This window comes from Brassica rapa, chromosome A07 (genome assembly GCF_000309985.2).
Source record: "Brassica rapa cultivar Chiifu-401-42 chromosome A07, CAAS_Brap_v3.01, whole genome shotgun sequence".
Lineage (NCBI taxonomy): Eukaryota > Viridiplantae > Streptophyta > Magnoliopsida > Brassicales > Brassicaceae > Brassica > Brassica rapa.
This window is the reverse complement of record NC_024801.2, coordinates 11079637-11106968: the sequence shown is the minus strand read 5'-3', so window position 1 is coordinate 11106968 and position 27332 is coordinate 11079637. Positions and strand designations below refer to the sequence as shown.

At 36.7% G+C, this 27332-nt stretch overlaps 2 protein-coding genes across 3 annotated transcripts; one reads left to right on the top strand and one right to left on the bottom strand.

Moving 5' to 3' along the window:
• Positions 1 to 480: 480 nt before the first annotated feature.
• Positions 481 to 3371, top strand: LOC103828973. Of its 2 annotated transcripts, none has more exons than XM_009104620.3 (3): positions 481 to 2410; positions 2498 to 3085; positions 3144 to 3371. In XM_009104620.3, the coding sequence occupies exons 1-3, from the start codon at positions 1568 to 1570 to the stop codon at positions 3192 to 3194; spliced, it is 1482 nt and encodes a 493-aa protein (XP_009102868.1). In that variant the 5' UTR covers positions 481 to 1567; the 3' UTR covers positions 3195 to 3371. The 2 variants fall into 2 exon arrangements, with proteins under 2 accessions (XP_009102868.1, XP_009102870.1); XM_009104622.3 differs by having other exon boundaries at positions 3165 to 3359.
• A 4216-nt stretch (positions 3372 to 7587) lies between these two features.
• LOC103828972 (O-fucosyltransferase 8) lies at positions 7588 to 12455 on the bottom strand. The gene is made up of 9 exons (XM_009104619.3): positions 12084 to 12455; positions 11929 to 12006; positions 11673 to 11849; positions 11501 to 11589; positions 11303 to 11420; positions 11051 to 11194; positions 10647 to 10972; positions 10331 to 10571; positions 7588 to 10222 (listed from the first exon to the last, which is right to left on the bottom strand). The coding sequence occupies exons 1-9, from the start codon at positions 12453 to 12455 to the stop codon at positions 9917 to 9919; spliced, it is 1851 nt and encodes a 616-aa protein (XP_009102867.1). The 3' UTR covers positions 7588 to 9916.
• Between the last annotated feature and the right edge of the window lie 14877 nt (positions 12456 to 27332).

The following is a 27332-nucleotide window of genomic DNA, read 5'->3' as shown; positions in this document are numbered from 1 at the left end:
TGGAAATAGTAATTCTCTGCAATTAAAGAATAAAGCGATAAAATTTTAAAAACACAAAATAAACACAAAAAAATATGCACAGAAAGAGTGATTTAGTAAAATAAAATTGTAATATAATTTCCATAATTGATAGTGCTCAGTTACACTAAAAAGTATAAATTTACAATAAACACTGTTTTATTTACATCTTTAAACCTATTATCTAATTAAAATGATTCTAAGAAAAGTGCCAGCATGAAGAGTTAGAAACTATATGATAAAATATAATACATAACGTTAAAAATACATTATCACTGATCACTAAAAAATCATGTTAGTAGTAATAAAAATGAAAAGATAACACATTTAAATAAATATATTCTTGATAATTTTAAAATTACTTAAAAAGAAACTAAATTATTAAAAATTAATATACAAATAAAACTAAAGCAATATTGTGTAACGTCAAAATAATAAATGAATAAAAAATATATTATGTTAATAAAATAGATTTTAGATTTTAAAGACTTCTAATTCAAGTAATATTACAAAATTCAAAATTTGTTTATTACAATTAATATTTTACCATTAGATATATTAAAATAATATTATAGATCGATATTCAATTGTCAGTTTTCAACTATTACACGTAAAAAATATTATTAAGTACGTTTTTTTTTAAATGGGGTTTTATATTTTAAGTTGGTTATTGGAATACTTTTTCTTTTCGTTAATTTATTCGAGATGAAATTCCAATCTTTTAAACTAAGATAATTTATGTTTTATACATAATTATATTTTTTAACATAACTCTAAAATCTCGGATTTGATTCTTCATATTTTATTAGTTAATTTTGTTACATATAATAGAGATACTTACTTCAAACTAAAAATATTAAAAAAAAAAATTAAACTTAGTTATAATATAATTTAATATACAAAAATTCACATAGAAATAAAAATGATAAATTAGCAAATTTTAATATATTATCCGCGCGTAGCGCGGACAAAGGATCTAGTAATAATAATTATTCAATTATCAGTTGTATGCAATGACGATACTAGGCGCTCAATTATAAGCAACTAATTCATATCAAACAAATCATAAGTAATGCATTTGAAGACAAAACAAAAATCTGTCAAATAATCAGAAATGTGTATTTATTTTTTTAACTTGAAAACGAATTACTTATGACAAACAAACAATGAGGGCATATGAAACATTCACAGAAATGAAACTTCATACTAATAAATATCTTCAAAAAAAAAAGAATGAAGAGTAAAGAGTAGTAGTAGTAAATGTCCCACATCGAATGCGCCAATGACCTCGTGACTTCTCCTTCCACGAGTCCCATCTTCGTCGCCTTCTTCATAATCACGGCAACCTTCCAAAAAGAACTTTAGCTTGTCTCTCTCTTACGTTTACTCAAGTCTTTCAGTACCTTTTTTAAAAGTATCTCAAGGCCTCTTTGAACGATTCAAAAGATTCTCTTTCACACAGAGTCTCAAAGAAGTTACTCTTCGTTTCTGCTCTTTCTTGTTCCAAATTTGTGCTTTTTCTTTCTCCGGTAAGTAACGTTCACTTGCTATGGCGGAGAGGAGGCTCAACTTCAAGGCACCTCTTCTTTCCACTAGGCGGATGCACAACACAGCTGTCTCTGTCCGCAGAAACAAGAGTAATAATAACTTCACTCTTGACTCTACGACAAGTGAGATGGGTTTGGATCAGGTTACTGAAGTTGCCTCGGTTCCTTTCACATGGAAGCAATCTCCTGGGAGACTAAAAGGACATGATTCCAGCCCTCAGAAAGTCTGTGATCAAGTCGTCACGCCATGTCTTCCACCAGGAAACCTGAGTTTCAGGGCTAAACAGGTTGAAGAAGACTCAGAGGATGTGTTTTCTGATGCGCATGATACACACTCTTACTTTTCTCCAAACCACAGCATAACTGGTGTGAGTGGATATAGTGTTGTTGAAACGAAGAACCTTTCTGAGGATCCTCAATCTCGGGACTTCATGTTGAACCGTTTCTTACCAGCTGCTAAAGCCATGACTGTGGAGCAGCCTCACTATGGGTCCAACCGTAAACCATCCAGCTTTATGTCTGAACCAACGATACAAATAAGAGATTCAGTACCAGAGGAGAAGCGGAAAACTCCTAATAGGTATGATAAGTCTACACTCTCACCTTACTATGACCACCACCAAGACATAGATAATGAAGAAAGCGTGGAGGAGGAGGATGATGAAGTTTCTGAGTACGCTTATCTTTCAAGGAGAGGTTGTGGTATGTTTCCACAGTTGTGCTTTAAAGAATCTGTAGCCATGCTTAACACAGGTTTTAAATCCAAACAAAACTCTCCAAGCCATGATCAAGTGAAGTCAAGCAAGGTTTCTCAACTCAAATCAAGATTCCAATCTATCAAACAGGTTCCAGCTTTAGCCTCCTTCCCTTCCACTTTTGTCTTAGTCACTCGCTGATAAATAAATAATCATCTCTTGTACATTTTTTTCCAGCTGGCTCTTGATTCTGTTTCGAAGCACAAGTTGGGTGGTAAAGTTCTATCACCGGTTCATCCAAACCTGACTTCTTCTGCAAGTATGTCTTCATCTCCTTACAGACACACTAAATGTATGTCACCATTTCGCAACGGTTCTCCGTTTCACCGCGACACTCGTAAGGAAACCGAGAGCCTGAGAGCCAACAGGCTGAACAAGCATATTAGTAACATAAGCAACGCTTCAGCTAGCTCTCTCTTGGAGAAGACTGTATATGTCGACACCGAGGATTCTCCCAAGACTAATATTATGATCTTCCCTGAGGAAGTAGAGAAGAAGCCAGACACCAATCTTGAGCTTGAAGAGTTAGGAAAGATCAACAGTAGTCCTGGTCGGTCTCTTCTTGCACCACCATTGCCTAAGAAGCCTTCTGAATCTTGGCTTTTGCATAATCTGCCTTCAGTAGTAAACTCTCAGACCTCTTCACGTAGATATACATTCCATCCCAAGAAGGAGAGTTTTAATGAAAACTCCATTAGTGTTACCAAGTGGGAAACTATTGTTAAGACTTCTTACATGCATAGAGATCATATCAGATATTCCGAAGTAAGCATCTTTATGTTTTCACATTGAGAATAAGCATTAATTAGCTATATCTTTTCAGTGTTTGCTTCATCTTTTGCAGGAACTGGTTGCTCATACATCTCTTCAATGAGAGCCTGAAGCTTCTTGAGATGTGACCGGTGTACATGAGTTTACCGGTGAAAAAAAGTGTGTGATTGTTTTATAAAATCTCTTAAGAGTGATTCACATTTGTGCAGCTTCAATATTTGTGACTTTTACCTAATAAAATAAGAATCACTTGTCTTTTGCCTAAGCAGATAAACTCTGATTTCTCACTAGTCTTTTGCTTATTTTCTTCTTATCACTCACAATTGAGTAAGACTTTAGAAACAAAATCAGAAATAGAAAAGTGGAAAATGGGGCTGAGTCTGTGTTGCAGGCCTAACACAAGTCTAATGTAGTTCAAGAAAGACAAAAGATTCACTCGCCTGTTCCTGGAGGCAACTACGTATGCTTCTCGGATTTCAACTTCAAGAAAGACTAAACCTTATGTTCTTTGTCAGATGGTTAGTTCTACTTAGATACATATAACAGCTTAGGTCGACAGAAGTTTGCTCAAAACGTTGAAACAAATAGTACGTTCTGGTCGTCTAATGTAACGTTACAGGTTATTCTGCCAATTATACGTCACAGAAGGGTGCAAAGCACTGATCGGTGTTTTAGGGAGGAAGAAAGAAGAGATGGAAAGAAAAGCAATGTGTTACACAGAAAGACATTGGAGATGTTTGCACCTTAATCCTTCATTCTTTCTGAGTTTTCTTTTGATTAACAAAACCTGTCTTTTAATTTTCTTTCACTCAAGTGTTTTGCATCTGCTGAAAAATGTCACAAAGATTATTACTACGAAACTGTACATGTACATTTATGAAATCTCATGGAGTATAGACACATGCAAGTATATACAGGTTATATGAGCAACTGATGAAAAACTGTCCCTGTAATAACCAGCAAACCTCTTTCCTCCGCTCATCTTCCAACCACTCACGTTAATCATAATAACACTTACATATACACACACTCATATACACAGTGAGAGGTTAGATTTTCAGGTTCCCTTTAGCATCTAAAGCAGATTCTCCGGCTTAACATTGCATATGCATGCTTTATTTTGCATCAATAAAAATTAATGAAATAGTTTAACAAACAAGATGTTTTCTAAAATGCCAACTGTTTTATGATTACAAAGTAAAGGCATGTGAGATTTCTTTCTAGATTTAGTGGAATTTCCTCGCTCAAATGAATTCACTGCGTTTCATAACAATTTTATTATATGGGCGTTAGGTCTAACAAATAATTAAATTCAAATCCAGTTAGTAAAGGCTTCTTACACTTTGTAAATGAGTTCATGTCACAACATTACGTAGTTTGCATAGACATGCCCCATAAAAACCCAATGGGTTAGTGGATCTATAATTCGAGTCCCAATTCAATTGCTAACAATTTTGGAAGAACCCTACTTTGATCTTTTTTTACTTTGATCTGTTTTTTTTTTTGCAATCGGAACTCGAATTTCGGTAAGAGAAAAAGACTAGGATAGCACCAAACCAAGTTTTTGTTCCCAAAGTAGCACTCAAGGCTCAAAGTCACAAAAATAGGTTTCATTAAAGAGGTAAATATACACTTATACCCCTTGGGTTAATTAATCCAAACCTTAGGGTTTAGAGTTAAGGGGGTAGGGTTTTGGAATTAGGGTTTAAAATTTTATAAAAAATAAATACTAAAATAAAAAATAAAAATTTATAAAACAGTTTCAAAAATTATTTTTAAACTATAAAAAAAAAATTTGAAAAAAATAAAAAAAAAATTCAAAAACTTTTTTTTAAAAAAAATTATAAAAATTTCGAATCTGAAAACATATAATCTGAAACTATAAATTTTTATTTTTTATTTATTTTTTATTTATTTTTTATTTTTTATTTTTATTTATTTTTGTTTGTTTATTTAATTTAAACCAAGGATATTATGGACATTTTACCCTTTAATGAATGTCATTTTTGTGACTTTCTCCTTCTAGTGCTCTTTTTGAGACATAAACTTCAAAAGGTGCTATTATTGACAATTGCCCTTTCGGTAACCCTAGTCCGGAATTAACCTTGATCAGTTTTTCATGGCTTTGAAGAAGAAGCACTCTGAAGGATTTGCTTTACGCTTTGAAGGAATTATTTTACTCTCTGTTTATAGTGATGAGGTGACTAAGGGAACAAATGCTAGTATAGACCCCATGGCCAAAACAATTCTAAAAAAACCTCTTATATTTTTATTTTCAAAATGAATTAAAATTAAATCGAAATTAAGAGGAAAAGATCAAGAAACTTAAAAAGTTCAACATATTTACTTACCATTAACCCACAAACTTACCATTAACCCGACCCTACCCAAGACTCGACCCGTGTTCTAATAACCCTAGTTCTCCAATTTCCTTCTCATCGATGTTGGGATCAAAATCGGTCACGGCGAAATCAACGGCTAAAATCTTCTAAAAAAATATTCCTTAAACAAATACAAGCCGGAAATGTCGAATGAACCACACCACATAAGCTGAGCCTATTTGAATAAGGGTATAAGAATGAAAACTTCGTCTTGGACAAGAAACTATCGAATTTCTATCCAAAACATGAAAGATCGGAAAAGCGTTTTTGCGGAAGGTTTTACGTCTTTCAATGAATTAAAAAAAAAACCTCTCGTAAAACAAAAGATCAGAAAGTTTCCATGGAAGAACTTCTTAGGAAAATCTAAAAGATAACTTTCTGTAAAATAACTTTAAATCTTTGCGAAAAAGCTTACTTAAAACAAACCAAGTAGTTCCGAAAATCTACAAAGCGATCAACGGAGGTAATGAGAAGGGAAGAAAAGAAAAAAAACTTTTCTCACTCACTTACATCGCCACACACACTCCCTCACATTGCCACACATCTTCTTATCACCGCACACACCTCGTCACATCTCCCCACAGAGCTCACATCGAAACATAGAGCTCGTCTCATCGCCCCACAGAGGTCACATCGCCTCACAAAGCTCGTCTCATTGCCACACAAGGCTCACATTGCCTCACACGAGCTCAAATCTCCTAACACGAGCTCACATCGCCTCACACGAGCTCATATCACCTCACACGAGCTCACATCGCCTCACACGAGCTCACATAGGCTCATATTTCCTCACACGAGCTCACATCGCCTCATACAAGGCTCACATCGCCTCACACGAGCTCACATCGCCTCACACAAGCTCACATTGCCTCACACGAGCTCACATCGTCACACAAGAGCTCACATCGCCTCACACGAGCTCACATCGCCTCACAAAGGTTCTCATCGCCACAAATCTCACTCACTCACTCACTCACTCACTCACTCACTCACTCCTGATCACTGCACAGAGTTCCTAATCGTCCCACAAGGCTCTAATCATGTTCTCTTTTGAATCTCGATCGAAATTTCTTTTGTTTCATCTCAATCGGAGTTTCCGTTGAGATTTTACGATAAAAACAACTAACGGTTAACTTAACACCGCTGTGTTCTTACAAAATGATTGATTTCCATCATTATGTGGAATCGACAATACAAAAAAAACTAACATCATATAAATTGACGTTTTCTCCAAAGATAATCGTAAAAACGTTTTAAGTTGTGAAATGGCCCGAAAGAGGCCTAAAACACGATGAAACCCCACTTATGATTTAAAACCTGAATGGACCTAATTATAATGACGGTTTATTCCATCTGGATAAAGAGAAATGAAAACGAAGATAAATGCAAAACTTCCAAGATTAACATGGAAATCGAAAAGATAAGGAAAACTTCCACAAAGAGATAAACTCGAGTCAGGGGTGGAAATGGAAGATGGACGACCTTGGAGACATATTTAAAGAGGGCCAAGGTGAGGAGCACAATTAAGAGATATAGAAAATTTGACAGCAACTTTAGTACTTAGAGCAATTTAGGCAACTTTCATTTCTGTTATCGAGTTGCGACTCAACTAGATCTTAAGGTCTTAGGTGTTTAGAACTAGAAAACACACTGACAGCTCTTACAGTCGAAACTTTTTCACCTTTTATAACGCTCATACGCAGATTTAAAATAAGATCATTCTTCTTTTTTTGCTCTTAAATTTTGTATTGTTCTTTTCGTTTTTCTCACAATTTGATCGCTTGTAGTTGACTTAAAAAAAATCCAGATCATCACGGAAAGTAGGCAGTTTTCTGCTTTCTTCCGGTTACTAAAATCAACAGTGCGAATTTCGGTTCCCACAATCGATATTTCCTTCTATTTCAATAACCAACCACGATATCTATCTCTCATCTCCCTCTCGTCCAACTCATCATTAATCAAGCATAAACCATCTCAAATCTCATCCCCAATTCCAATTTCGTGTCCCACATTCACATATTCCATAAATATTTGCCGGTTTGATTAAATTTAGTAATTTATGTTAGACTTTGTCAAACAGATTCTGTTTATATCAAAGGGAATCAGACGTAACCAAATTTGATGTTTGTGGGTTTATAGGCATGAATGTAAGCAAGAATTCTTTAGTGGGTAATTTTGATCTCTTGGTAAGAAAGAGCACTAGTTTGTGATCTAGTTATCAAAATACATTTATAGAGATGATACTTGACAAGTTTGTGGATGTGATTGTAGAGGAAGATAGATAAGTTTCTGAGCTTGAAGAAGATTGAGAATAGTTTGAACAATGAAGTGTGGAATAGAAATGAATACATGAATCCTGACCTTCTGTTCCATCAAGATAATAATCAGATTGGTTCTTGCTTTAGTAAACATGTTTTCAAAAATCCCAATGGATATGATCCAAGTGACTTATGTGCAGTGCCGGTCCTAGCCTTTTTAAGGCCACAAGTCCAAACAACAAAAAGTGGCCGAAAATAAAATTATGCAACTAACAGGATTCGAACCCGGCCTCCTAATGAGTGTAGGTGCAACATAAGCCGCTAGACCACAGACAAGATTTTGAAAAATGTGGCCGGTTTAACCCTTATTAAAATAGCGGCCGGAAGCCCATGCTTCACTCGCTTTGGGCCAGGGCCGGCTCTGCTTATGTGATGGTTTTGGTAACTCCACTTGTTAATGTTCATACAGAGTTGCACTATTTCTTCAATTGTATTGAGACTTATGTGATGGTTTTGGTAACTCCACTTGTTAATGTTCATACAGAGTTGCACTATTTCTTCAATTGTATTGAGGCGTCTCAGTAAGAAGCATCTTAGCTCATGGTACCCTATACACTTGTGTCCATCTAAGTTGTTCTATTTAGTGATAAGCGGTAGTAAAAATACAATATGAAGTTCAATGAAGTTGGTTAGGTAAAAACAGACTTGATTCATTCTACAAACAAATAACTCGACCATGATAAAAACACACATCATTAAACTAAAACTAAAACAACACATTAGTATAAAACAACATATACTAGCTTAGAAAACACAAATAAACCGTTCACTTGTTCTTCTACATCTAGATTCTTCACTTCTTCTTCTTCTTCTTCTTCACTTCGTCTTCTTCTCTTTCCTCCAATCATTCAAGGAAGCAGGGATTTTCAGATTACCATGATATTTCTCCATGGTTTTATTATTCTCAGTCCATTTGGTTCTTAGAACAGTACGCCTGTCTGACTTTCTTATGACCCCAAAGGTTCTCCTCATTTTGGAGAAGGAAGACAGATGTTTCTTGTCGACACCAATGTGAGTTGAATTACACCTCTCTGTCTTCACATCTGACATCACCAGCTCGTTTATGTGCCTTCATAGCACCCACAGTGCAGCATGCTCCTGACCCTTCGTTATATTCTTCGTCGAGTAGCCCCACAGTTTATGGGTCCTTGATGGCTTTGATGATTTGAATAATTGAAGCTTTTTTGGATGGTTTCATTTTCATTTAATAGAGAAAAGTCAGAAAAATGAGAAATGGTGTGGAGGTGAAGAAGTATTGAATAGGTTTTATAAAGAAAAATATGAAGAAGAAAGAGAGACATGATTTAGGATTTTTGAATTTTCAAATGGAAAAATAAGATTTGTGTAGTTTTCGTATGATTTTTTTGGAGCATAATACTTTTGGAGAAATTTGCAGAGCAAATACTGAGGAAGAAGGTAATGGATTTCTTCTGAGGCCTTTCATATACACATATGTGTAAGAATCTAAAATTAGAAAATTTAAAGTTACTTTACGACGTAGTGGACCTTAATTAGGAAAAGAAGTAAAAAAAACTTCGTATATTGTAATCTGGGTGACATTGTTATGTTTGTAAGGAGGATTGATTAATTAAGATTTAACTACTATTTATTTTAGTTTGATTAGTATTTAGTTCGTTGTTAGATAAGTGATAGGTGTTGTTCAAAGGAAAAAAGATAAGTTATGGGTAAGGATGGTTTAATCTAACTGGTTAGACTTATGCCCGATTTCTTGATATATTTTTTATCCGTTCGATTAGATCAAAACATATGCCGTTTTAATTGAATTTAGTAATTTATGTTAGAATTTATCAAACAGATTGTGTTTAAACCAAATTTGATGTTTGTGGGTTTATAGGGGTAAGATTTGATGGATTATAGGATTTTGACAAATCTCAGGTGTTCCAGCTTTAGCTACTAGTGGATTGCCATCCATACCAACTGAAATCGCTGCTCGTAATGGTAGACCAAACAAGAAATCCAAATGGGATAAGGTATTTAGTCAGATTCAAAAGTTTAAAGTGGGATTACTAGTGGGGTATTCTGGCATACTTAGTTATTCACATGTTACAAACTTAGTATCGTTATGATATACAGTGTCTTCATTCTATGTTGGACTAGCGCAAGTATCAAAACTTACACATACACTCGGGGCATTTCGGTTGTCTATAGATACTGCGTCCATAAGGCCTAACACTAACTTTGTTACCTTCCTCTACCATCTTCCTCACACGATTTTCAAAACTCTTCCACTTTATTGTTTCACCGTCTGATAAGATCGCTGCAAGCCTCTTCTTGTTAGGCCTCAGTGTTGGTGCCTGACCATTGCCATAGTATGTTCTAAATCCAGAGACTAAGGAAGATAACTGACTCCCAGAATCAGTCATCGCAAACACATCTGAAGCTGCACATGCTATGAAATCTAGAGCAGCTAACTACAAAAACAGAGTTCAAAACATTGTAATGAGAACTTGAGTAAGAACCGCGAAAGACAAAGACTTCAAGGTATACAGTTCGGTTTATATGCCTTGAACATTTTTTACCTGAGAAGAGAAGTTCTTGAATGGTGCGAGTTCTTGTGGTGTAAGGAGAGTTTCTTTAGTCACGAGATTCGGGTAAAGAGTAGTTAAAGGAAGCATACGAGAAGAACCTCCATAGATTTGAGAACCAGCTAAGTATATATATGTCCCTCTTTTGAATCCAAGACCAGCAAGTACCAGAGTTGCTTCCTCTGGTGTTAGTGGACACTTTCCTCTTTTCCTCAACTCTTCTGGAGAAATAGACCTGAGAAGACACATAGAGAAAAGTTAAGAACACTTGGTTCCTTTTAAAGGACAGCCAAGTGGGAAGTTTCTGTACTTTGATTTCTCCAAACGTTTGAGGAGAAGAGGGAAATGATCTTCTCGGTACGCTTGAAGCTCTTTACGCTCCGTTTCTCCTCCTCCAAAATCACATAGAGAGTAAGCAACCATGTCCTCTTCAAACCTTAGATGTAAAGCTAGATACTTCAATGGTTCTTGATCTCCTGTAGCAGAATCTTTCGCCATGGATTCACCAAGTAATGCTTCATCAAGCCTGCTACGCTTTGTTTCAAATATTCTTATCCGTTTCACCAACAGAGATCCTGCTTCTTGAATCTTGGGAGCGAATTTCAGCGCGTGAAAGTTGCACTTACATCGTAATCTCTGTAGAAGTCAACACATATCACTTCCAAGAACCAAGTTAAATACTCTAATTATGCATCCTCTAGTATATACTTGTACCTGAACATCAAAAGGCAACGGATCAAAACCGAGGCGGTTCCCGTATCCAAAAAGATGAACCATTCCATATTTCTTTAACAAAGGAAGAACATGTTCGGTGTAGTCCACTGGTTTTGCCTCTTTTACTAGCTCAGCATCAGTAACCTATGAAGAAATACACAAAACATTATGAACTTATCAACTCCAACAAACTAAACCAGATATAATATTTAAAAAAAAATGAGAGAAAGAGAGAATGCAACAAGAGCACACCAAGCTCAGATTCTTTTTATCAGTAGATTTTAGATGTTGGGGAAGATCCTTCACTATATGCACCTCATCTTTCAGATAATCAATGAAACGTTCCTCATGGTATATATCACCAAATTGGCTGCAATGTACTCATTGTCTCAGAATCAACAAACATGATTTTTGCTATAAATTCTGAAAGTCTTGAGGAAGTTAAATTACCTAGGATCTTTCCAGACATTGCTGTAAAGAAACCGAGGAAGAACTAGAGACGCATTGAGAAGAGCAGCAACCGCAACAGCGTTACAGATCTGCATGCATGAGACTAACATAATCACTATACATACCTAGCTTCTTGATTAATCAAACACTAATTAGTTTGATATTTACTTACAGCAACGCGCTGCTGATTAAGGCCACCATTTGCACTAACCATAATGTAACCATTGTTCATTTCGTTAGACCTCTCTAATGCCACAGCCGTTTTGTTATTATCAGCACAAGGCTTCCACTGTGATGACTTTGAAGATCTTACCTCCCGGAAATTTGGTGCATTAGGTTTGAAAACGTTCTTGTAGCACAATGGAAATCATGATTACTAACGATTCAAAATCACACAAAAAACCATAGTCTTATACTTTTTCACTAACCTTTGCAAGAGAATTTGAAGCTAAGTTTAGTAGACGGCTATACATTTGCACCGGTAAAGCATCTTGAGATGATCCATTCTTATTTACATACATAAAAATATAACAATAAGAAGAAATAACAAATAATTAACAATTGAGAAATATTTGTTACAAACCTTATGTAGAGTGACATTGCTCAACCTTGAAATGTCCTGCACCACGGTGCTTCTATCCGAATGAAAGATCGAAACCATAATGGAATCCATAAAGAATATGAAACTGGTGACAGAGATCATCAGAAGAATCGACTTGAAGTTCCTATGAAGCCATGACTGTTGCTTCTTCCAAGAGTAACTAAACTTGTTTCTACTGCCATAGCTTTGATCATATTTAGATCCATGATGAGCCTTGATTACTTCACTTCCAAATATTCTTCTACCAATAAAGAGATCATTTCCTGTTGAAGAATCCAAACTTCTTCTCCCGGTTTTCTCTTGTTTATCTGCCGGTTCGGGTCGAGGACTTCTCGGTGATCCTTGTTTCCCCATTGATCTATCTCTCAAATTTCATAAAACCAAGTAGCTGAAAGAATCAGGAAGAGAGCTAGGTTAAGACTCAGTAGAGCCAGAGATTCGACCAATAGAGAATGAAAACTGGTGGAAAAAGTTCTGGAGAAATTCAAAACAGAACATATTAATTCTAAGTGAAGCTAGGAAAGTTGGTGAGGAATGTATGAATTTTTTGTTGTTAGGAAGAGTAAAACGCAAGGCAAAGATAAAGGGAAAACATAAATAAATGATTGAGATGAGAAGAGCCACGACATAAGCCTTGAAGAAGAAGATTGGGTATGGAGATAGCTACATGTCAACAAGTCGCACCAAGAACAGAAAGCTTCTGTTCTTCTGCTTTCTTGTTCCTCCGTCGTTGCCACTCTCCATGACCGAATCCTTTTCCTTTTTCTTTTTGCGTGTCTAAAACCTTCGATAATACCTAAAACTCTAAAAGTAAATAAATCTGTCATGAATCTAAGGAAATGCCCATGTATTATATTCTCTTTATATTTTTAACCCCTTTTGTTTTGATTTGTTGGTATTTTGCATGGGCCCGATAACTTGTGATACAAGCTTTCCTTATTTACTATTTGTTTAAAACAACTAATATATTTGTGTGAACAATCAACATTCGATTGTGTCTTGACATCCGAGAGTGAGAGACAGGGGCTGCCGGGCTGGCCTTGAGATTTTTTAGACCGTAGGCGATTTAATAAAAATTTCAACAAAATTTTGGAGGTTTATTATGTCTATGTAATTTTCTTCAAAAAATTTGAAAGTACTAGGCCAATGTTTCATCCAGACTCGGTTTAATCTTCCGACCAATATTGTTAGTGGACATCCACACCTACTTTGGTCCATAAGCCTCATTCTTGTCCAATGGTTGATACTATTTTTTTGGGTCTCTGAAAACTTGTTTAGTGACTTATTTATAATCTGTCTTCCTTCACTCATGTGATATCAAAAATCATATCCACAGATCATTTATCCTTAAATTGATTCACCTTACATATGTTTAACTTAATTAGTTAATTCTCAGAATATAAAGACACTTTAGTGGTATATGTAACAAGATCAATTTTGTTAAGTTTATAATATATTACAAATCGTATGTTAGACCCTGTTTCGATTCTTGGCGCATGAGAATCTTTTTGTTTTTGTTTGAATGTTGTCGTTTGCAACTGTAAAGACAAAAGATTCCGGGTTAGAGACAATGATCTAGTTCAACACTTGATCTCTAGACAGAGTTGTGTGTTTTTACATTCTTACATCTTCTTCTTTTCCAAACAAGTGAGATTACGAGAGAAAGAGAAGTCAGATCAAGTCTTTTTGCATTAGACACATACTAATCTCCAAGTTTCTCTACACACACAAGCAAAGATAACAGTAATATAGATACTTCCAAAGACTATTAACATAGAACTAGTTAAAACAAGATTGGATCTCATCTGAGATTAGAAGCTAGAGAACGAGCCCACCATTTAAGACTATCCTTCATGTTCATTTCACCACATAACATAGCCATTCTCAAATCTAAACCCATTGAATCTTTCTCTGCTCTTTCAATCCACTTATCACTTTGAAACTCCCATGCCTCCGACAAATAAGGTCTTGTAACCAACGACTTTGTCTTACTCTGTTCTTCCCGGTGGAGAAATGTCCGCAACCTGGGAATCCTCCTCTGGTTCTCCGTGCCTCCAACACATTTCCTTCGGTTTTGGAATTTTGGTTTTGGTTAAAATTAATTTCTGAGCTCTCGGTTATTTCCATCTCTCGAGCTGTCAAGAATCTAAGAGCTTGGCGGGTGATAATTGTGTGAGAGAGAGAGAATGTAAAGTATATTAATAGATATTGACGTATATGGTTACGACTTGTGCCTTTGTATAATTCAATTTGTTTCACGTTTTTTCATTTGGAATCTCAAACTATATACAGTAGAACCTCTATAAATTAATTCTCGATAAATTAATAATTTCTATAAATTGATAAATTTTGTCGGTTCCAACTTGGGTCGATCGGTTCAAAATTTGACACAAATCAATAAGATAATAAGATAATAATTTCTTAAAAAATTCTATGTAAATATATGGTCTCATTAAAATTATAAATTATAAATTTATATGTATACATATTTTATATAAGTAAGAACCTATTATTATATTGTTTGCTTTATATTCACAATGAAATTATCTTTATATTTTTTTAACTCTTAATATATTTTTGATGAGTTTTAGTAATATTATATCTAAAACTACATTTAAGTTATATGCAATATATATTATATACACCAAATAATATAATAAAATTAATATAAGTATCAAATTTTTTTAAAAAAAATAACAATTAATGTCTATACACCAAAATCAAATATTTTTCTTATCTTAGAATAAATATATCTTAAAATAAAAAATCTAAATAAAATAACTTTTATAAATTAATATCTTTATAAATTAATAAAATTTTAAAGTTCCAACATTATTAATTTATAGAGGTTCTACTGTATTATAAATTTCTTAAAACGTCAAAGAAGGATGATTAAAATATAATTAGTCAGTTCACATTAAACATTTACACATAGGGGAAGTTAAATTTACTGGTGAAATTGGCACAGCCGGATGAACAACATAATAAAGGGTAAAGACGTAAAGTAACTAACAACTGATTATTTTTCACATTCTTTTTTCTTATTCAGGTCTTTCTTTTGTGTTTGACCAAAATAGTTTTTATATCTTACATAATCATATTAGATTATTAATAACAATCTATCGGATAAAATAGTGTAACCAAATTTCTCTCTATTTTTTCTAGATAACATGATATTTTATCGACACCATTATTAGTAGAACTCCACTGCCCCTTCTCCACACCATTGGATCATTTCTTTGCCTTCATAGCACCCACAGTAGCAGCATGCTCCTGAATGGTTGTTGCCTTCGTCATTGGAGTACACGGCATATGTTATCGACTGTTGATGATTTGAATGAGTGGAGTTTTCTTGGTTGGTTTCATTTTCGTTTGTGAGAGTCAGAAAAATGAAGGAAATGAGAATTGGTGTGGAAATGAAGCATGCGATGAAATAAAGTTTATAAAGAAAAAAATGAAGACGAAAGAGAGGCATGATTTTGAATTTTTGAACTTTCTAATGCAAAATAGTATCTGTGTGTTTCTTGTACGGTTTTTGGAGCATAACACAAATGGAAAAAGTTGCAAAACAACGATAGTAAGGAAGATGATGAGTTCGGTGGAGTCTAAACAGTTTGGTTTAAGTCCAAATGAATCTAATCAGTCCAATTTGTGAGATTAATTAATTTTGTTTTGGTTTAAGAATTCAAGTCAGACGTTATTTTTTGTTTAATCAAGTTCAGTTTGGTTTTGATCTGTTAGTTTATCTTTATTAATCCAGTTATAATATTATGTAAATACATTTAAAACAGCGAGACATGTTGATATACATGGTTTTTGTGCTCTCTTCTTATGAAGAAAGTAGAATTAGATTGAAAATGTGTCAAGAGACATCAATTTTCAAGATCGGCTTGTTGTGACACATGTGAGGCCCCACACTACAGTCACTAGTACAGAGTGTTACCTTGTTATAGACGAACCAAAGTGTTCCAAGTCTTGGATGTTTAGGTTCAAATGTATTCATATAAATAAGAGGAGACTTTACACGATCATAGCAAAAACATATGTTGTAGAAGCAAAAGACAAAAGGGAGAGGTAGCTGCTCATCACAAGTTGTTGATATGGATGACAAAATTACAAAAAGGCATTTAGACATCATCATCTAACTAAAAGTTGCATATAGACTTATCATTAACCTTTGACTGGAAACTAAATACTAAATGGTGGAGGAAACCCAGCCACCATCTTGGAAAGAAGTGGGAACATGAAAGCGATGGAATGCGGCATCTTCGAGATTGTAAATCCCAATGCAATGCCTGCAAAGTAGATTGAGTTAGGCTTGAGACATGAGCGTGAGCTAGCCGGGATGCAAAGGCGATTTGTAAACCTGAGCACAAAGCAACATCTCAGTGATTGCCTTTTAAAAGAGAGATAGAGTGTGTATTTATACACAATACCATTGGACAAGAAAACGTTGGTTACTAGAGGCTGACTCCACCTAGTGATTCATCTCCATGTGGGTACATGACCCAAACATGTTTCAATCCAAGAGGCTGCTGCTATCACACGAATCCACACGCTCCCAACTCAAGTTGGGAATGCCACCTAGTAACATCAATTTATGTAAAAGAGGGTTTTGGTTCAGCTCAAAGTGAAGATCTCACGAGTACAACAAGTTGCCACAAGGAGCAAGCAAGTTGAGATGAAGAAGGGATTGAAATGAGGTTCATAAATAGAAAAATGAAGAAGAAATAGTATATGTGCGTTTCTTGTACCCTTTTTGGAGCATAACACACAAATGAAGAAATTTGTAGACGATAGCGAGGAAGATGATGAGTTCGGTGGAGCCTAAACTGGTTTGGTTTAATTCCAAGTGAATCTAACCAGTCCAATTTTTGGTTCAATTAATTTTCTTTTGGTTTAGAATTCAAATAGAAAATTATGTTTTGTTTAATCAACTGCAGTTTGGTTTTTATTTGTTAGTTTATATTTATTAATCCGGTTTATAAGTTATGTTAAAACATCTAAAACAGTGAGACATGTTAATATACAAGTTTTTTGTTCTTTTTTTTACGAAAAATTGTGTGGAATTACAATGAAAATGTGTGAAGAGACATTCCAATTTTTGAGATCGACTTGTTGTAACACATGTAAGGCCTCACACTTGTGAAATAAAAAAAAAAGGTTCTTCCATTAGTCAAACATATGGACGTTGTACCATGTAATAATCTTTAAATTAAATTTGTTGGTGTTAACAATAATTTTGTTTTAACACTTACTATAACTTGCAATCTAGTTTGGATCTTGATAACCCAAAATTTTAAGAATGTGTGGCTGTAAGAACAGAACAATCTCATGTTTTAGCTCATCATAGAAAAGTTACTTTAGACTAACAGTAGTTCTGGTTTATTTGAATAACCAGTCGACATTATTTTTTGAAAAAAAACATTCCATTTTTCTAGTGATTGTCAGTTCCATTATTTAAATATAATCATATATTATATAGATATAGCTCGACTATCATAATTATTAATTATCATATTCATGATTGTGTATTTTATACTGTTAGCATTTTAACATATATTATAAAATGTAATTTTGTAAATAGATCATTTATGTGTCGTGAATCTCAGAGATGAGAATTTTCATGTGTCCCCATCATTTAGTATCACTTACCCAAAAACAATTAAATTGTCAAAATAAATTAGTTAAATCTTAATGATTTATCAAGTTATCTCATAATTAGGTAACTTATGAAAAAGCAACATGAAGTGTTTGAATGGAGAGTGTTCAAAAAGCTGGTGAACCACTAGGTGGGAGAAACCATCTTTCAATTTTCATTCACAAAAAAATGTGTTTTATAATTTTTTTTAATACTCACTGAACTTATAGTTTCACTAATTCTAATTTTCTTTATTTCATATGATGTTAAAAAAAACTGAAAACAAATTTACAGGTGAAATTGGCACAGCGATTTACGTAGTAAACCCATATGAACAACATAATAAAGAGTAAAGATGTAAAGTAAGTAACAACCACTGATTATTTTTACAAATGATTCTTTTAAATGTATCCTCCTATATATTAAATCAAAAGTCGCTTAATTGACTTAAGCTTAGATGTCAATCTAAAGAGAATTAGAAAAAAAATTCTTATAATTTAATTGGTTGAAGGATTTTTAATTATTTTAATTAGATCTAAAATAAAAAGTAAGTCTGGAACTAATTAATATCACTTACCAAATAGTCTAAATGATATTTCAAATAATAATTTATGGTAAAAAATTGTAAAAATGATAGAAAGTGTAATAATGTTTGATTAATTTTTTATATATTTATATACTGTATAAAATAATTAGTAGAACACAATTTATAGAAATCGATATAATGATTTCATATTCATATATAAAACATTACATATGTATATAAATAATTATAATAATTATTAATATCTTATAATATCCATATATGTCTTATAAGTCATTTATAAAAAAGTAAAACATTTATAAAATTATCTATCATGGCTTACAAAATTATTTTATTTTAATTTTAAATTATTTATATGAGGTCGAGTTGCAGCCATGAGCATGTCTGCATAGGCTCAATTAAGGTCGTGAGAACTTGACCGCCACAATACAATTGTCATCGACATGGACACATTAGTAACCACTTGGGTCTGGTAGCCAGACAAATGTACAAGAGGAGGCATTAAGATCTGTTTTGGGTTTGGGTCCAATGTGTACAGATTTAGATCATCTTGGAGAGACAAGACCCCGTTCTTTAACGTAGCTGCCCATCCATTAGCTGCTCTGAGTATTCTCCTAATTGGTTCAAACAACTCAGACGACACTTTCTTTTTTGATTCCATAAAGTTGAGTAGCATTGACTAAAAAGCCGAGAGTTCCAGACTCCTCAACAGGGCCGAAGATGTGGTAGGGAGACGTGTATGTCATGGAAGAAAAGAAGGATCGATGTATTTGATTAGGAATGGCAGAACACTATTTAGAAAGACAGTAGCGTGATGAAAAAAAATCTCTGCTAAGGAATATCAACCTAAAGAAATATAGTAAAGTATCTTACAAGTGCATCTCTCCAGAGCAAACGTTTCAAGAGGCCATGGCTGAGAATGAAATACATGATGTTCTTCTTAGGCCTTAGTTCGAAGAAGATACGCAGAAACTCTGTATGTCAAAGTGTCAAACTCCTTTTGCAAGATCTAATCTGTGAGATACAAAAGAAAATAAGGAACAACATATCATCGAATTTGCTAATGCAAAATAGTATATGTGTGTTTCTTGTACCTTTTGGAGGATAACAAACAAATGAGGAAATTTGCAGACGATAGTGAGGAAGATGATGAGTTCGGTGGAGCCTAAACTGGTTTGCTTTAAGTTCAAGTGAATCTAACCGGTCCATTTTTTGGTTCAATTAATTTTCTTTTGGCTTAGAATTCAACTCAGACATTATTTTTTGTTTACTCAAGTGCAGTTCGGTTTTGATTTGTTAGTTTATCTTTATTAATCTGGTTTATAAGGTTATGTTAATACATCTAAAACATTGAGACATGTTAATATACAAGTTTTTTGTTCACTTGTTTTAATAAGAATCTGTGTGGAACTACATTGAAAATGTGTGAAGAGACATTTTAATTTGGGCAAATCTCCAAAATAGCATCTTTCTAAGTTTATATCACAAAAATAGCACTCAAAAACTAAAATGACCAAAATAGCATTTTATCTTTTGAAAAATTTAAATTTTTTTATTTTTTAAAATTTGAAATCTTATCCCCAAAACCTCACTTCTCAACTCTAAACCCTAAAACTTAAACTCTAAACCCTAAACCCTAAATTATAAACCCTAAACCCTACCCTTTGAGTGCTATTTTTGTGATTTTTGGCTTTGAGTGCTAGTTTGGGAACAAAAACTTGATTTAGTGCTATTTTGGTCTCTTTCTCTTCTAATTTTCGAGATCGGCTTATTGTGACACATGTAAGGCCGCACACTTGTGAAATAAAAAAGGGTTCCTCCAGTAATCAAACATATGGACGTTGTACCATCTAATAATCTTAAAATTAAATTTGTTGGTATTGACAATAGTTTTATTTTAACATTTACTATAACTTTCAATCTAGTTTGTATCTCGATAACCCAAACTTTTAAGAATGTGTAGCTGTAAGAAATTAAAAATCTCATGTTTTAGCTCATCATAGAACACTTACTTTAGACTAATAGTAGTTCTGGTTTATTTTTTATTTTTTTTTATGAAATGTTAAATCATTAATCAGTCAAAAAAGAATATGTACAAAGAGATATTTCCTTTTGTCTAATAGCAATGAAATCTAAAGTGATCAATCGATAATCGCACCCCGGGTGGAGAACCAACATTGCATAATACAGTACAGCTTCTGAGACTCATACTACTTGGTAGAAAGGATCCTGTTACGGATTGTTTTGTCAATCTCTTTACAAAGTTAGCTTGCAGGTTTCGTTGTGTGGTTATGCTTTCTATTATTCTTCAATCCAGATGTAGTAGATAGCTTACTTGGAGTGCCAGGCGCAAGAGAATGGCTGATAGATGATCAGTTGCTCGAGCTGTGATTCTCTCCAACGTAGTTTTCCAGTCTGGGTCAGGTGCATCTCCAAACAGGTTACCAACGACTTCTATCCAAACTGTATGTGTAAGGACATGCAAAATATAGATGATCTCGAGTCTCCACAGGTTCTCCTCAGAATAACCAAGGCTGCGTCAGCTCCCAATTACACATACGACCCCCTTTAGAAAGCCTGTATTTTATTGCTAGCCAAGCAAAAAAACACGAACCGGGGAACTCCCTGTTGGAACCAGATCACACGATGCCATGCAACATTTTCTATGGGATCACAGATCAAACTCCAAGTTTTGTTTGATGAGAAACTATCCCTGATATCGTCCTGACCATGCTTCCACATTAATTCATCTTCTTCATCCGGTGTTATAGTGACCGGAAAGCTCCTAACCTGTGAAACGATGGTGGCGCAGCGTATACGAATAGATAGGGTCAAAGAGGGTTTGTTTAGTCGAAGAATACCCAAACTCTGCTTTGTTCTTGTTCTCGTTGATTCAAAGAATGCCGATAACAAGAGATTAGAGGAACTTTGCAAAAGCTCTATATTATTTCAATGTAAAAGGTGAGTTCGTTACAAAGACGACGACTCTATTAAATAGCTAATCTAAACACCGACTTCATTAGGACTTATCTAAACTATTAATAAAACAAATAACTTAAGAGATAAACACCAAAGCCAACGTAAAGAAAGGGGATAAGCATTATCTCGGTTCAGTAATGAACCGAGCTGTAAACCAGTGAAGATGCGCTGCATCAGGTCTCCCCGGGTACGAGAAGATTCGCCTCTGAATCTTGGTCTGTGTTATCACCATGGAACTTCGACAGGAACTTCACATTAAACACATTTGCGGTCTTGATATGATCAGGGAGCTGAAGGCGGTAAGCGTTGTCGTTGATACGCTCTAACACTGTAACTGGACCTATTTTGCGAGACCGGAGTTTGTTGTATTCGTGGGCAGGAAGACGATCCTTGGTGAGGACCACCCACACTAAGTCACCCGGAGCAAAGATCAGTTGACGTCGCCGAGTGTCTGCGCGTGCCTTATAACGTTCAGTTGCAGCCTCCAAATTTTGAACAACCAACTTATGTGTTTCCTGCAGAGCCGAGACGAAATCAGAAGCTTGTCCGTGAAGACGCTTGGGATCAGGCAATGGGGCCAGATCAAGAGGACAACGAGGGACGATGCCGTAGACAATCTGAAACGGACTGAAACCTGTACTGCGATTAGTAGCATGATTGTGAGCAAACTCCGCATGACATAGGCGAGATTCCCACGCGCGAATGTTGTCCCCGACTAACGCTCGCAACATGTTGCCAAGGGAACGATTGACAACCTCCGTTTGCCCATCAGACTGCGGATGGTACGCTGTACTCATGTCCAAGCTCGTGTGTAGCTTCTTCCATAAGGACCGCCAAAAATGGCTTAAGAATCGAGTGTCTCTGTCTGATACTATGGATGTAGGAAGCCCATGTAGACGATATACTTCGCTGAAAAACAATTGGGCTACCCGAACTGCATCTGTTGTCCGCTTACAGGCAATGAAGTGCACCATCTTAGAGAAACGATCAACCACGACAAATATCGAATCATTACCTCGCTGTGTGCGTGGGAGGCCAAGCACGAAGTCCATGCTCACATCAGTCCAAGGCTGAGTTGGAATTGGGAGTGGCATGTATAAGCCCGCGTTAGAGGCCTGACCTTTTGCCAATTGACACTGGCGACAGCGTTCAACAAAGCGCTCCACATCCCTCCGAACAGTCGGCCAATAATACGACGCCGTGATGAGTTGCAGGGTTCTGTCGCGTCCAATGTGTCCCTCGTTATGTAATTCCTCAATCACACGAAGTCGTAAGCTGCAATCAGGTAGACAGAGCTGTGAACCTCGAAACAAAAACCCATCCACCAGCGTGTAATCGCTGTTGCTTCCTGCTTGCACGTCAGGTAATATGCTCGCAAAGAACGGGTCCGACTCGTAAAGCTCTGAGAAACAAGAGAATCCAGGCACTGAGGCATGTAACGTTGTGAGCAGGGTATGGCATCGACTTAAAGCATCAGCGACGCGATTTAATTTGCCAGACTTGTGACGAATGGTGAATGTGAACTGTTGTAGGTACGCGATCCAGCTTGCGTGACGAGCAGAAACTTTCACCTGGCTGTCAAGATGCTTCAACGCGTCATGATACGTGAAAAGAACAAAGTCGCGATGAACAAGATAATGTCTCCAATGGCGAATAGATTGAACCACTGCGTAGAATTCTACATCATACGTACTGTACCGGCTTCTAGCGCCAGAGAGTTTCTCACTGTAGAAGGCGACAGGGCGCGACTGCTGGCTAAGGACAGCACCGATGCCTAGCTTCGAGGCGTCGCAGTGAAGCTCGAACATCTCAGAAAAATCAGGCAGGATTAGAACTGGAGCTGTCGTTAGCTTTATCTTGATCAATTCAAAGGCAGCCGCAGCTTCTGGCGTCCATGCAAACGTTGTGCCCTTCATACACTCTGTGATTGGCGCCATGATAGTACTGAAATGTGCCACAAATCGTCGATAAAATGAAGCCAAACCGTGAAAGCTTCGTACCGCTGAAATCGACGTAGGTGATGGCCAAGCTCTTATAGCCTCAACCTTACTCATATCCATTGATAGGCCTTGTCGCGAGACAACATAGCCCAAAAACAAGACTGAGTCCACGCCCCATTCACACTTTTGTCTAGCGACATATAGCTGATCGCGACGCAGCACAGAGAGGACCTGGCGGAGATGATCGATGTGCGTTTCCAAGGAGTTGCTGAATACTAGTATGTCGTCGAAATATACGACGACAAATTTGCCAATGAATGGTCGCAACGCCTGGTTCATGATTCGCATGAATGTACTAGGCGCGTTAGAGAGTCCAAATGGCATGACGAGCCACTCAAACAACCCTTCGCGCGTCTTGAAAGCTGTTTTCCACTCATCACCTGGCCGTATGCGAATCTGGTGCTATCCACTCTTCAGGTCGAGCTTGGAGAACACTTTAGCCGAGCCGATCTGATCCAACAAATCATCCAAACGTGGGATCGGAAACCTATAGCGTACTGTAATCTTGTTGACTGCTCTGCTGTCAACGCACATGCGCCAAGACCCATCTTTCTTACGGATGAGTAAAGCTGGCACTGCGCAGGGACTGAGGCTCTCTCTGATATGTCCCTTTGCGAGTAATGCTTCTACTTGTTTGCGCAATTCTTCGTGTTCCTGCGGGCTCATACGGTAGTGAGGTCGGTTTGGCAAAGAAGCGCCAGGAATGAGGTCGATTTGGTGCTGTATGTCACGCAAAGGAGGTAAGCCCAATGGTAAGTCTGAAGGAAAGACATCACCGAACTCCTCCAAAAGTGTAGTTATCGCTGGATCTGTTGTTGTTGTTGAGGAATTAGTAGCAGGGATTGCCATGATTGCTAGAGTAAACTTTGTTTCCTGTAACTCTTGAGTAAACACAGAATGGGAGCAGAATAAGACTGTGTCGCTCGATCCCGTGCCTTCCAGGAGATGAGGCGCGACCTTCTGATTAGTTGGAGCAGCCACTAATGGATCTTCTTGGTTTGGTAGCAACACGATTCTGCGATTCTCAAAGAAGAAACTGTAGACATTGCTCCTGCCACTATGCGAGACGTCTCTGTCATATTGCCACGGTCTACCCAAAAGTATGTGACTGACATCCATTGGAACAATATCACAGTAGATCTTATCTTTGTAATAAGATCCAATAGAGAGAGAGACAAGAGCACACTGAACTACTCGAATCTCCGAGCCTGCTTTAAGCCATACTAGCTTGTATGGGGTTGGATGGTCTGAACGTCGTAAACCAAGTTTTTCCACCGCCATTTCAGAAATCACATTGCGCGAGCTGCCAGAATCGATCACATAACGGCAAATCTTTCCTTTGACAGTACAGGTCGACGCGAAAATATTGGTCCTCAGCCAAGGTTGATCGTCCTGTCTCATAGGTGCGAGACAGATACAGCGAAGCATTAGTACCGTGCCTTGATCGCCTTCATTGTGATCTTCTATAATATCCTCCAAAGCGTCATTTTTCTGATCCAAACCATCATCATCCCACTTGACTTCATCTGTGAGTAGACCACGCATCGTGGCGTTGGGACATGCTGTTTGACGATGTCCCTGCTCGCCACAAGTGAAACATCGAAGCGCGTTTGGTCGTGTCGAACGCCGTAAGTCCTCTGTTGTGTTGTTAGTTCGCACTGTTGATTGTTGTCGCGTAGTCTGTGGTTCACCCGTGTCCTTTGCTGTTTGTGTCTGATTGTTTGCATCGGAGGAGCTAGGTGGAAAACGTGATTTTGCTGACGAATTCCAAGTCTGTGTCGACGGTTTGAACTACAGTTCAAAGGCCACCGCACGACGGTGCGCTTCAGCCACCGTAATAGGATCAAATTGTGACATTGCATTCTGCAATTGAGGTCTCAAACCGCCAATGAATCGCGACACCAATTGAACCTCACTGTCCAATATTTCATTGCGAGTCAAAAGCAACGAAAATTCCTCTGCATAGTCATCCACGGAACGAGGACCTTGTCGAAGGTTTTGCAACCTTGTGAACATGGTGCGATCAAAGTTATAAGGAAGGAACGTCTTCCTCATGACTTTTTCGAACTTTTCCCACGTGGCAATGCTTCCCTTTCCTGCGCGAATACGAGAAGCTTTCAACTGTAACCACCACGATGCTGCTTTGCCCCGAAATTTCGTTGCCACTAACGCGACCTTTCTTGCTTCAGGGACACGTTTAAATTCCAGCATCTCTTGAACCGCGACCAACCAGTCCAGAAGTTCTTCTCCACGGGTGCCGCCATGAAACTCCGGAAGCTCCACTTTGAAACCTATTTCCCAACTTCTGTCTTCACGGTCTCGGTTATAACGGAACCCCCTGTTTTGTCGCTGTTGATCTTCGTCAGCGAAGGGGTTACCCTCCTCATCAGTTGACCCATCGTCAACCACCGGTTGAACACGATCTCTGTCACGATCATACCTTCGTTGCTCATCACGGTCACGATCTTGACGTAGGTACAACGCTTCAGACAGATCTCTTAGTGAATCATGGATTGTCTGTTGCATGGTTTCCTGCATCGTGACGAGTGTTCGCCTCAATTCTTCCCATTCATTCAATGGAAACTCAGTGTTGTTGGTGCGTCGTGGAGCCATTAGAACTGAAAAGAAAGGTGTAGAAAAAAAAAATTTAGGTCGGGAACGAGCCTGGCTCTGATACCAAACTGGCGCAGCGTATACGAATAGATAGGGTCAAAGAGGGTTTGTTTAGTCGAAGAATACCCAAACTCTGCTTTGTTCTTGTTCTCGTTGATTCAAAGAATGCCGATAACAAGAGATTAGAGGAACTTTGCAAAAGCTCTATATTATTTCAATGTAAAAGGTGAGTTCGTTACAAAGACGACGACTCTATTAAATAGCTAATCTAAACACCGACTTCATTAGGACTTATCTAAACTATTAATAAAACAAATAACTTAAGAGATAAACACCAAAGCCAACGTAAAGAAAGGGGATAAGCATTATCTCGGTTCAGTAATGAACCGAGCTGTAAACCAGTGAAGATGCGCTGCATCAGATGACCTGGAGCGTGCGGTCAGTCGGTCACGAGTGCTTCGGAATCTCCACTCTGTTCCGACCACAACATCACAAACACGGGCATTGCGACAGATCCCAAGCTTCTGAGTGCCTATTTCCCCACCAAAAGCCTTCGTCCTTTTGAAGAGAATCTGGAAAAGAGTGACGTTCAACCCATCCTTCCTCACTGGCTTCCTCCTGTTTCTATCTAGCTCTCTCATCTTCTATGTCGTAGGTAGCTAAGATATAAGTCTTTTATTTTCTGCTCTCTCTTTGTGTAATGTTTTAAACTGACTACTCTGTAGTGGTAAATATGCATATTTAATGAGTTAGAGAACCCTCCGTCTCTGTTTGTGAATGCTTACATGCCTTCTTTATTATCAGTGATCCAAGTTTGGTGTAGTGAATGAGATTAGTTATTGCACCTGCTGGCGTTGGTTTAGTTTACACAATTCATCAATGAGACAGAAGATACTTGAGGTGAGAATATCAGAATGCAGAATGGCTCTTTAACGATTGAGCATTGTTCTAACAAGTGGCTTACCCAATGAGACAAGATCTCCATCCATTTGCAAATGTGATCAAAATAAACAAATACTGGTTAAACGGTCAATCAAGTTATTTAGATTGTTAAGTGAATTGGTTTTGTATGCTGTTAGAGATACATATTTACTAAGACTTCACTAGTTGTAGAGAACATGTATAGTGCGCTGTAATAACCAAAAGACTAGACGAGATAGCTCATCGCAAGTAGTTGATTGAATGCCAAAATTAATAAGCCTTTACAAGAGGCATTAGGATTGGTGTGGTGTGGACTGGAACCAAAAAGTGGTAAGGAAACTAGATACTAAATGGTGGAGGAAGCCACTCACGGTCCTGGAAAAAAGAACCCGTCAGTTTATTCATGCACCAATTAATATATTGTGCAAAGTATACCATAATTAAATAGTAATATTACTGTACCATTTATGATCAAATTTATATATATCTATCCACACTACACTACGAATGCACAAAATTTTCTAGTACAGTAG

Coding starts and splice junctions, on each gene's coding strand:
- LOC103828973 (XM_009104620.3), top strand. CDS start 1,568: ATGGCGGAGAGGAGGCTCAACTTCAAGGCACCTCTTCTTTCCACTAGG. Junction 2,411..2,497: donor GATTCCAATCTATCAAACAG/GTTCCAGCTTTA, acceptor ATTTTTTTCCAG/CTGGCTCTTGATTCTGTTTC. Junction 3,086..3,143: donor ATCATATCAGATATTCCGAA/GTAAGCATCTTT, acceptor ATATCTTTTCAG/TGTTTGCTTCATCTTTTGCA.
- LOC103828972 (XM_009104619.3), bottom strand. CDS start 12,455: ATGGGGAAACAAGGATCACCGAGAAGTCCTCGACCCGAACCGGCAGAT. Junction 11,590..11,672: donor TTAATCAGCAGCGCGTTGCT/GTAAGTAAATAT, acceptor TCATGCATGCAG/ATCTGTAACGCTGTTGCGGT. Junction 11,195..11,302: donor ATAAAAAGAATCTGAGCTTG/GTGTGCTCTTGT, acceptor ATTTCTTCATAG/GTTACTGATGCTGAGCTAGT.